Source organism: Nicotiana tabacum, chromosome 14 (genome assembly GCF_000715075.1).
Source record: "Nicotiana tabacum cultivar K326 chromosome 14, ASM71507v2, whole genome shotgun sequence".
NCBI classification, from domain to species: domain Eukaryota; kingdom Viridiplantae; phylum Streptophyta; class Magnoliopsida; order Solanales; family Solanaceae; genus Nicotiana; species Nicotiana tabacum.
In genome coordinates this window covers 39,098,027-39,109,900 of record NC_134093.1, presented here as the reverse complement: position 1 = coordinate 39,109,900, position 11,874 = coordinate 39,098,027, and the positions used below count along the sequence as shown (strand labels likewise).

The window sequence follows — 11,874 nt, the reverse complement described above, 5'->3', positions numbered from 1 at the left end:
TTCCACACTTTTCTTCCAATGTGACTCAAACCCAGGACCTAACGGTCGTAGCTGGAGGTGCTTTTTACCAACTGAGCAAGCCTCACCGGTTGTACCTCGAAAACCAACAATTACTGGTTTCTCGACGTAGGTCCCATTACAACGATGAAATATATTAAGGGTATTATTTGTCAATCATTAAAGACCAAGGGTTAAAGTGAAATTTACTTTTGTACTTGCTACTATGTTACATACTTATAGTAAAAAACTTAATTCTAATCCACTCAGTTCTAAAATAACAGACGTCTGTCTTTACTATTGAAATAGCAGAGCCATACCTATTCTTGATTGGCAACTCGGTAAGATCTTCATTGATTCCATGGTCTCCTCTTCCATGATTGTTAAATAATTTCCCTTCTCATTTAATGTGTTCTTTTAGCTATACTTAATCTATTTTTCCTTTGTATCAATTGGTAATTGTTCGACTCAGTATTCTGTGAATCACCCAGTTGATATTCTACTCTTCAATATTGATTTCCTTCTTTTTGAGTTTTGAAAAAAAGGGAAAAATCACGAAAAAAAGTTATAGGGGAAAACATTAATCAATTAGCAGCTGCTAAAACTGTGTCAAAAGAAGATTTTCAACTTCTTTTGGGTGAATGGTTGCGGAGTTTTTGGATATTTGACATTAATATTCCCTGCGGTTGGGAGGGGTTGGTTGGTGTGGAGATGTTTGATCAAAATCAGCCCAGAAATTTTGGTTTAGTGGACAACTATTCGATAAATATGATTTATTTAGCACATTTGTTTTCAACAACTCATCAATCAGAACTGCTGCTGCTCTCTAGTTCGGGAGTTGATTCAGGAGATTGATGAATACTGGATAAAGGTTACAATTTCGCATTAATTTGCCACATTTCATGTTCGACTATGTAGTTGTGGAGTTCCTATTTAATGAATTAAAGTCTTTACAAGAGTTTAGACCTCTTGGGAGCTTCAAATAGTTTGTCCCAAACCCAATGGCCGGCTTAAAAAGAAGTCATGGTATGATGAGTCCTCTAACACAGATAGATATTTTTGAATTGGAATGAAATGGGGCCGAATAGAGTGGCAAGGATGTAAATGATTCATATAGCCAATAAGTTTGGGATTGAAGTGTAATTGGTTCACAAGAGTTTGATCTCATGGCCTTCAAGCCCAACATCTTGGTGAGATGTGCATTGTGAACACAATTTCAGATCGTTAATTCCATATACTTATAGAACCATTCCTGCAAGGATATTAAATGAAAATGGTATTAGGCAAGTTTACACGGTTATGGTGTTTAGCGTGGTTCTGAGCTCATTCATTACATTTCAGCTGCTCTCTAGTTAAAACTTAAAAGTTGAACCTGTAGTTTTGTGGGTACCGATAAAGTTGAGTTACATTAATCCCTCTGCCGGAAAAGTTAATGTGCCATCTTGTGCTCAACTTTTAAGTTGTATCTCTATTTGTCAATTGCAACTGGTAACTAACTGATCGAGAATAGAACTTCATGTCATGAATTCTTACTTATAAAGCCTTTCTAAGAAGTATATCTAACAGAATTGTTATTTGGAATTTGGTTCCAAATTTCTATACATTTTGGAACATAAATAATATGACCTTTACTAAATGATGTAGTGCAACTTGAATGGTGATTGTTCATAGATCATAATGGAGATATTTTAGTTTTTTCCCCCTAAAACGCCAATGTAAGCTTGTAGGTTTTACAATGCAGGAATTTCTAATCTAAAGTGTTTGAGCTGTCATCGGAAGAGGGTATTGGAATTTGCAACACTTCAGTCTAATTTTTTTCAAGTGTGTCTTGATTTTCTTCTGTATTCATGTACAGTTACTGATTTATTAGTAACGACTGATATGCCAAATATTCCAGAACCCCTAAATTTTCTGAAAGTTCAAGCTATTTCATCGAAGAAAACAAGAAATGGATCAAGCTCTGGATTCATATAGGGGGCAAATTGAAGCTCTAATGCGTGCAATGTCCGTAGCAAAAATCATAAGAGAAGATAAGGATCCTTGTACGATTGAAGAGGTACTAAACCATGAATCCTAGCCCTTCCAGTTTTTTTTACCTATCCTTATTAGTTTCCTTGTGCTTCTTAGGGTCTCTATTTAGGGTCCTTTGGAGCTGCCAACAATAAAGATGCACTCAAAAGCTTGAATATAACTCATATTTTGACGATTGCCAGAGATTTAAGTCCGTCTTATCCAAATGAGTTTGTGTACAAAGTCCTTACTGGTAGGAAGTCTCTAACTTTGTTTGATATAGCTGACTTGCTTTGGATATGTCTTGAATATATGCACGTGATGAGAAAATCTGCATCTCCTTTTTATATAAGTCAATGACTTATGCGCTATCCATCTCTTACTGTCACGACCCAAAATATCACCCGTCGTGATGACGCCTATCTCAATACTAGGCAAGCCGACATCATCAATAACCCACAATATCTTTTAAATAAGGAAAACATCATAATTAAGTTTAAGAGAAAATCCCACAATTACTAGGTAAAACATATTCCCAAAACCCGGTGTCACTGAGTACATGAGTATCTATACATTACAAGTCTGGAAAACACGGTCTATAATAGTCTAAGACCAAATACAGTAAACAAGGAGATAGGGAAGGAGAGACAGGGTATGCGAAACATGGCAGCTACCTCTGAATCTCCGGAAAATTAACTGTGTGAAAGAATCAACACCCCTGTGTACGGGATCACCTGGATCTGCACATGAAGTGTATGGTGTAGTATGAGTACAACCAACTCATCAAGTAACAATAATAAATAAAGAACTGAAAGTAGTGACAAGCTTCTCAGCTAAGTCCAAATACAGTACTTTCCAACATAAAAGGTAGGCATGCTCTCAAGTTCAACATTTAACATTTCACAGTAATTTCATATCAAATATGACTGAAACAGAAAATAATGTTTTTTCAAAATTTCCAAAACAGTGATATATGACAGCTGAAATGCAGCAATTAATGAAATCAATGCATCCTCTCAGAGCAACAGTCACTCAGTCCTCCCATTCACTCCAACCTCACAGTCACTCTTTGCTCACAGTCACTCATTCCTCACAGTCACTCGGCACTCGCACTCAGTAGGTACCTGCACTCACTGGGGGTGTGTACAGACTCCGGAGGGGCTCCTTCAGCCTAAGCGCTATAACAAGCCAATCATGGCATAAATCAATGAAACATGCTGCGACATGCAACCCGATCCCATAAATATCCTCACAACTAGGCCCTCGGCCTCACTCAGTCATCAACCTCTCCAATCTCTCGGGCTCAAGATGTCATGAAAATCAGCCCAAAAATGATAATATGATGTATCAATAAATAACAACAGAGACTGAGATATGATATGAAATGAATGAACATGACTGGGTGTGAAATTACAATTTGAACATATAATTCAACCACAGAAATGACCCCAATGGGTACCAATAATAACATCATATGTCTAAGCATGATTTTTTAATACGAGTGTCAGCTCAATTTTCTCTAACACGTAGAGAATGTACGGATATCAACAGATAATTCAACTACACAATTCCATGGAATTTGACCAAGTCATAATTCCTACGGTGCACGCCCACACGCCCGTCACCTAGCATGTGCTCACCTCAAAACCAATCACATAACACATAATCCAGGGTTTCATACCCTCAGGACCAAATTTAGAACTGTTACTTACCTCAAACCGTGTAATTCTTTATTCCGCTATGCCCTTGCCACGAGAATTGGTCTCCGAAAGCCTCGTATCTAGCCACAATTAATTCGATTCGGTCAATACCAATTATTATAGTTAATTCCATAAGGAAATACTAATTTTTTCAATAAAATCAGAAATTTAACTCAAAAATCGCCCGTGGGCCCCACGTCTCGGAACTCGACAAAAGTTACAAAATATGAACGCCCATCTAACCACGAGTCCAACCATACAAATTTCACCAAATTCCGGCATCAACTCGACCCTCAAATCTTCAATTAAAGTCTTTGAAGATTTCTACCATTTTCAACCCAATCTTTACCCATTTGAACCCAACAATCTTTCCATAAATCTTATTGATACGTATAAATAATACTCTTACACCCAAGAATCATACTCTTAATCACCCATCTTTACCCAAACTCGAAATTGAAGACTAGGGGTTAAAACCTTATCTCTTGGGTGAAGATCTTGTGATATTTCCTTGTTGGAGCTTGAACAAGATCTTGATGAACAAAGCACTTGAGCTTTTTACTCTCTCTAGAACACTCTCACTTTTCTCTAAAAATGTCGGATTTTTGCTCCAAAATGAGCTTCAAGGGCTATAAATTGAAGTTGGGTCGGGTAAAAAATTAGAAAGAATTGAAATCCCGACGCAGATTTGCGATCACATAACACGTATGCGATCCGCAAACTGACCGCATAATTGAAGCTCCAAAACGAGAGTCGCCTGGATAGGTCTGCGGTGATTATGCGGCCCGCATACCTGTTCTGCGGTCGCATAATGCACCGCAGAACAGGTCTGCGGTCGCATAATGCACCGCAGATTTTCTCAAATCTTGCCTCGCACCTGCATCACTCTGCGGCCATTATGCGGTCCGCAGAGTGATTCTGCGACCGCATAGTGGGCCGCAGAAATGTCCTCTTCTGCCGAAATTTTCCTTTATTCCCGAGTGCATTGTTCAACCCAAAGAAATTTCTATAACCTTTGTACTAATTGATCTACCTCGGCACCACAAAACCTTACTTTCCTTAGCAAAAATTCTCCGGGGTTGTTACACATAAGTCAACATCCGGTCAACATTTTCAACTTAAATTCTAAACCTTGGAACTAAGTGTTCCGAATCATTTCAAAACCTCACCGGACCCGAACCAATTACCCCCGGCAAGTCACATAACAAATGTAAAGCATAAATTGAACAGTAAACGGGGGAACGAGATTGTAATATTCAAAACGACCGACCGGGTCGTTACACTTACGTGGTCTGTTATGTAAAAATATTCAGCAACCACTATACTAAGAAATTAGAAAACAGGAAATACCATACCACACCCTCAGTTGTCCACACTAGTGTTTCTGCTATACCGTGTTTTCCTTCCTGTTACCTGTCTTCTGTTTTTGTTTGTAGTGGTCCTACATACAACAACAACAACATACCCACTGAGATCCCACAAGTGGGGTTTGGGGAGGGTGATGTCTACGCAAACCTTACCCTTAGCTTGTGTGAGGTAGAGAGGTTGTTTCCAATAGACCCTCGGCCCAAGAAAAGCGTTTTCAAAAGAGGGTTGAAAAATACAAGAGTAAAAAAGTTATGATGAAAATGCTGAAAAAAGAGAAGTATTAGCAGAAAAAATAGTAAAGATAATCAAAGTAAAAGAAACAACAGTAGTAAATAAATTGAAGAATAAGATAATAACAAAATAATAATAATGATACGTAGTGGTCCTACATAATGAGTAAGAAAAGATTTCTGCTTAACTATCTAATTTGGAGAAGCAAAGAACTCTTGTATAGCAACATAAAGTACAACTTTTCCTACCAGAGCCTTTTTGGGACTATGTCTTTTTACCTCCCATACCAACTGCAGTGTAAAATTTCTTCCTTATGATAATGTCTAATTATAATTTTTATGCTTCACCTTCATTTCATCTACCTAGTAAAGATTAGAACTATCCAATTTACCTTATCAAAAAATAAAATAAAATTATAACTTCTTAATTCAGTAAAGATAAACTGAGGCCTTCTGCCTCCATGTTTTCTTAAAAATTCTCTTTCAATGAGATTGATGAATGATTTATTTGTATTTTCAACTTTTTGCAAATTTGAGACAGTTCACGACAGAGATGATGTAAATATTTCAAATTACTTTGAGGAATGCTTCGATTTCATTGAAAAAGCAAAAGGAAAAATTGAAGAAGCAAAAGGACAGGGTGGCGGTGTGTTGGTGCATTGCTTTGCAGGCAAATCCAGAAGGTGATTTCGTGCATCTTTGCCTGGATCAAAATCATGGTTTCATATATGGGAAAACAATAAAAAAGAGTGGTGTGTAAAACTATACTGGCTCTTAATAAATTTGTACAAGATTTTAAGCCAAAGTAGCTGCTCTCCAGCTTGCTTTGCTACATATAACTAAAAGAAAATTTCATGACTAATCCTAGAAGGTCACGAATAGAAACCTTGATATTCCATCTTCAGCTTGATACTGTAACTAATGCGGTATTATGGAGCTAGCTTCCAACCACATCTTTCCGTAGATCTATGTTGCTCGGACTCTCCGAAAATTTTGCCGGGTGCGTGTCGGATACTCCAAAAATAGTGTATTTTTGGAGGATCTGATACTGGTGCGGCATCATTTTGGAGAGTCCGCGCAACATAGCCGTAGATATTTGTATTTTTATTTTTGTTGCTTTGAGAAAGGGGTGGGTTGGACGACATTTGTCCTGGATCAGCAAAGTGCCTATGATATTTTTTCTTCTTTTTTTGACGTTTGCGTTCACTCTGAAGACCAAAATCTTTAACCTGGATATGCAAGTTTTTCCATGTTCCTTGCGTCTTTCATGTTCTGCTTTGCAAAACTAATGTACAGGTGCAATTCTTCCAAGTTAAAATGTTGAAAGAATGAACTGTTATCATCAATAGCTTAATGATACACTCATTTATGTTTCTCAATTTCATGACTAATCCTAGTAGGTCAAGAATAGAAACCTTGATATTCCATCTTCAGCTTGATACTGAAACTAATGCAGTATTATGGAGCTAGCTTCCAACCACATCTTTCCGTAGATATTTGTATTTTTATTTTTGTTGCTTTGAGAAGGGGGTGGGTTGGACGACATTCGTCCTGGATCAGGAAAGTGCCTATGATGTTTTTTTTCTTCTTTTTTTTGACGTTTGCATTCACACTGAAGACCAAAATGTTTAACCTGGATATGCAGGTTTCTCCATGTTCCTTGCGTCTTTTATGTTGTGCTTTGCAAAATTAATGTACAGGTGTAATTCTTCCAAGTTAAAACGTTGAAAGAATGACCTGTTATCGTCAATATCTTAATGATACGCTCATTTATGTTTCTTTTGATGAATTTTGGAAGGGTATCTGTGTAGCGTTGTTTCTTTGTTGTAGGTGAGACACTCCGGTTACTTTATCATCTGATCTCTATGAAATCCCTCGTAGCAATAGTAATTTTATCATCATGTCATGCAATACCTTCAGCTTGACTTCTTTAGTACAAGTACAAACCAAAAACGTTTATGTGGTTTTCTTGTTTTGAATTTGGTTACTTGGTTAAATTTTAATATGAAACCTTTTTACCCGTATGTCTTCCTATTCATATTCAGCAATCTGCTTCTTGCCCTCTTTTAGTTGATTTTATGTGGCCTGGATCTTGGGTTGGCTTCAGTAAATTGTTCGTCTTTATAAGACTTGAATCAGCTAGCTCTTTATAGTATAACATTTATGTCGTATTAAACTTACCTATTTCCTTCTTATAATATACCATACCCTTTAATCGACATCATGAACACCAGTGAAAATGGAAATAAGAAAGAACTTTCTAGAACTTAAAATTGTCTTGTTTGCTTTTCCTGGTGTTCCTTTTTGTATAGTGAGATCACTTTTTTCTTCAGTAGATGTATTAATTATCCAATATTTTGTCAAGTAGTAACAATTGACAACAACTAGTTTGCTGTTTCTCAGTTCTCATTATCAACAATGTGAAGCGGTGATAAGAGAAAGTCTCATATGATTTCTTTTGTTCTATGCTTTTGCAGTGCAACCATAGTCATCGCTTATCTGATGAAAAAGCATGGTATGAGCCTGTCTGAAGCTTTTCAGCTTGTTAAGAGTAAAAGACCAGTTATTTCTCCCAATGCTGGTTTTATGATACAGCTGCAAAATTATGATAAAGCCCTTAAAGGTACAGCTTTTTGTTCATTTGGTAGTTTTACTCGCATGATCTAAGGTTAACAAGTTTTAGTTATCTCAGTACTGTGATGCCATTATCATGTTGCATCTGTGATGATTGGTGATGAAAAATGATGATTAGCTATGTTTTTTTGAGAATGGTAACATGTATATATATGTCAAAGGAAGAAGGATTAGCTATGTTAAAAACTTCTGAATTATGTTAAATTGTCATTTATATGGTTGTGAACTGAAATCAAAATACAGCCGGCAGATTCATCAAAACCACAGAAAGAAAAAGAAACAAAGTACAGCCGGCAGTTGCCTAGATTGTACCTAGCAAAACAATGTTGCGTTGTTCCAATTCAACAACCACGATTTTTCCAGACAATCAAATAAACTCCCCAGTGAAACAACCGGTGCTAGTTACTTTTGTTCTGTGAAATCATTAGCTCGATCCAATAATAATAAATCTCCTAAATCTAAGGCATGCGTCATGAGTCACATGTACATGCAGCCTTTTCTGGGGTTCATACAAGAAGGAATGAGTTGGCCCACAGTTCATAGTTCGCTGCTTAACCAAATTCAAATGTGCTGTACTTCCTATATACCCTAGATAACCCTGTTAATTTCCGTTGCCACCATCGCAATCAATCTCAACCCCTCCAGTAAATTGATCCCTCAGGTCAAACTTGTCAGTACCTTAATGAATCATGTGACTTTGTAAAGCCCTCATCTTCTTGCTGATGTATTACATAGTAGTTTTGTGAAATCTCATGTTGCTGTAGCAGGCATATAGATTTTTGCTAGGAGATTCTTTCATCACAACAATCTATTACAGTCTCTTGAAATATATCTTCGAGTTCAACCTTCGCCATATTTTCTTTATTTGACAATCTTTCTGTCTGTTCCAAAGAAATGGTGAAGGGTTGGTCTTAAGCTGCTCATGTTCCTCCACATTCGTGAGATACTTCGAAGCACATTCTCCCATGAGCTAAAATTGCTATTTGTGGTTTTGTGTTTTTTTTTTTTGATAACTGTGGTGTCTGGCCCATCTTGCTCGCACCTCGACTAATACTACAGGGTACCTTCTATCTCCCACCAGCACATAACCGGGCAACTCTCTCCACCAAGGCCTGTAAGCTAGTTAGTTATTGGTATTGTGAATATTGGTTATGATGGACCTATTTCCTGGGACTACGATCACGCTTTTTGCAGATATATTTGGTTTGGTTAATCCCCTACTTGACGACACAAGGGTGAAATCTTTGGAGTTGACAAGATCTAGGCATTCTACCTTCTCGTTCGAAAGAATGGACATTCTTCATGCTACATGAGTTTGCTTGCCTAAAGAAGTAGCAGATAACTTGTCTTCTAGGTATAAGTAGGTTGAACGCTGTAGTAATTCTGCCCAATGGAGTGAAGGGACAAATCTACAGTTCTGGTCTTGAATGTTATGTGATTAGGTAAACAGTTATTCTGTGGCTAACTTTTTTTTTTTTTTATGTGGTGAAGAAAAAATATTATTAATCACCACGAACATAATACAATTTGAAACTCCTCAGGACTTGCAAATCTAGGTATACCTACCAGGTAGGGCTACCTAAAAGCCTTCGCAAGTTGCAAAATTACTATCTGTACATTAAAGTATCCTATCTGTATAAATTTTCTATCCATTCTCTATCCTATTACTCTGCCTTTTATCCAAAATCGTATGCATACGTACCTTGCACTCCTATTTGATCTGTTCATAGACTGTCTTAGGTCGAGGGACCTTGTGATGCCATAAGGCTGCATTCCTAGCCTTCCATATATTATAGATCAGTGCAGTCAGGATGGCCATAGCAGCAGTTCTGCACCATTTTCGTTTGACCAGTCTTGCCACCCTGCGCAATATCACGATCTGTTTATTGTATACCTATCCTCATCAAATTTAGTATTTCCTGCAGACAAGCTCTCGAGAATTGATACTCAAAGAACAAGCGTATCACAGATTCTGTGTTTCCACCACATATCAGGCAATTACTATCTTGACTGATCCCTAGTCGAAGCAATCTTTTGTACATTGCTAACTAACAGACAAAACTATGATTTGGGATATTTACCTTATTTCCATATCCATCTTCCTCCAAGCCAGTCCTCCAGACATCCCTTCCTCTATTTGTACTCACTACTGATTGAGTACCTCCTATTCTGTGTAAGCCACCCATTATTCACATATTCTGCAGCAAACTTGTCTTTGATGGAGCAGAGTATCTTCCAATACCAACCACAGTCCCGTGGATGAGAGTATTGCCACCAAGCTCTCCCTTTTATGTATATATGATTAACCTATTTGACTCATAGATTGTTAGTCTTTTGTGCTATATTCAAACATATTTAGCCTCAGCAGCCTCATTCCAGATTATGCAGTCAATGATTCCCAGTCCACCTTCCCTCTTTAAGTCTACAAACCAAGTCCCATGCCACTAGGGGGGCTCTGTTAATAACTGTCTTACCATCCCATAGGAAATTTCCATCCTTCAAAACACTCCTAGGAAGTATGAAATTCAAGACCAGTATCTGTGGATATGCAGTAGCTGACCAGCTGCACTCTTCCTGCATAAGGTGTCTGGATCCCCAGCCTCACTCTTGTTGTAAGATTATCAATTAGCATCTCACAATCAATCTTAGAGATCTTCCTTGATGATATTGGTATAACAGGATACTTAAAAGGTAGTGATCGTTTTTGGTACACTGTCAGTTCACATAAGTCTACCACACAGTGAGGCTCCATATTGGCACTGGAGATGTTAGATTTATCTGCATTAGTGTTCATACAATATGCATTTGAAAAAGTTCTCAGCCCCCTCAGCATTAGCATCAGAGACTGAAAATCTCCTTTACAGAACATCGGTACGTCATCTGCAAACCATAGGTGATTTAGATTTTGTCCCCTGTACCATGATTCTGCAAACCATACCCAATTCCTTCCTCGCCTGCTACCATGATCATTATCCTTGTGAAGTATTCCGTGCATATTACAAACAACAAAGAAGAAATTGGATTACCCTGTCTTAGATCCCTCTTCCTTTTAATGCAAACCATACAATCCACCATTTAAAGATATGGTGTACTTTATAGTTGAGATACATGCCATAGTATCTCCTCCACAAATCCCCATCCAACTGAGTCATAGGCTTTCTTGAGATCACTTTTGATCAAACAACGTTTTTTAATCTGCACATATTCAACATTTTCTATCGGAAGTTTCTCTCTCATTTTCTTGAATTCATTAGTTCATTTGTTAGTTGGGCTTGCAAATTCATCATTTTACTATGTTTTCGGTTCATTTTATTTCTTGCCGTCTTTTCAAAATGCAGATCTGACGACTCCAAATGTAGATGAGGAAACTCGGTCATTACTCTCCTAGTCTGATGCAGTTTGATCCATTCTGTAGCCGCCATTAAAGTTACGCTGTGATGAGAAGTACACAGCGCGATATCTTGTTCATTGAATTTAATAGTAAGAATTGTTTGATAAACAATGATAATGAATTGATAATTCCATTGAGAAAGCTGCCTAGGCAGACTGTTTGAAGATATTCTCACCATGGCGAATTTTAAATTTTATTTATGTTAGTATATATTTCTTTCATATTCTCTATTTATTTTGTTCAGGAATAGTCTTTTTCTTAAAATATAAAGGTCAACTTCTTTTAATGCATACGAACAGCACTTGCTCCCATTCTAGTTTTTGCCCCAAAAAAGGAAGATCTAATGATACAAATATTAATATTAAATTCTATTCTTTTCAACCAGCCAAGTCATTCTACAACGATATACGAAACGGAGCAATTGGTAAACCCCCCCCCCCCCCCCCAAAACCCCAAAACCCCTCAAAGGGAAAAAAACCTCAGGAGGAACACGAGGGAAGAAAAAATGGGTAATTAAGGTGATAAAAAAACAATAATCTCTAAT

General features: G+C 37.4%; 1 protein-coding gene across 4 annotated transcripts; it reads left to right on the top strand.

The window, feature by feature from the left end:
* Positions 1-233: 233 nt before the first annotated feature.
* On the top strand, positions 234-11,551 carry LOC107814124 (dual specificity protein phosphatase 1). 4 transcript variants are annotated; one of them, XM_016639458.2, is made up of 7 exons: positions 263-338; positions 1,739-1,779; positions 1,895-2,053; positions 2,125-2,260; positions 5,847-5,988; positions 7,783-7,928; positions 11,278-11,551. In XM_016639458.2, exons 3-7 carry the CDS (start codon positions 1,946-1,948, stop codon positions 11,325-11,327), a joined length of 582 nt encoding a protein of 193 aa, XP_016494944.1. In that variant the 5' UTR covers positions 263-338; positions 1,739-1,779; positions 1,895-1,945; the 3' UTR covers positions 11,328-11,551. The 4 variants fall into 4 exon arrangements, with proteins under 4 accessions (XP_016494943.1, XP_016494944.1, XP_016494945.1 ...); XM_016639459.2 differs by having other exon boundaries at positions 281-338; positions 1,739-1,818; XM_016639457.2 differs by lacking the exon at positions 1,739-1,779 and having other exon boundaries at positions 234-338.
* The last annotated feature ends 323 nt before the right edge of the window (positions 11,552-11,874 follow it).

What these genes read in the sequence shown, in the direction of transcription:
- LOC107814124 (XM_016639457.2), top strand. Translation starts at nt 1,946, where the DNA reads ATGGATCAAGCTCTGGATTCATATAGGGGGCAAATTGAAGCTCTAATG. An exon ending in ATCCTTGTACGATTGAAGAG is followed by an intron (nt 2,054 to 2,124) that starts GTACTAAACCAT and finishes TGTGCTTCTTAG; the next exon opens with GGTCTCTATTTAGGGTCCTT. An exon ending in TTATGATAAAGCCCTTAAAG is followed by an intron (nt 7,929 to 11,277) that starts GTACAGCTTTTT and finishes TTCAAAATGCAG; the next exon opens with ATCTGACGACTCCAAATGTA.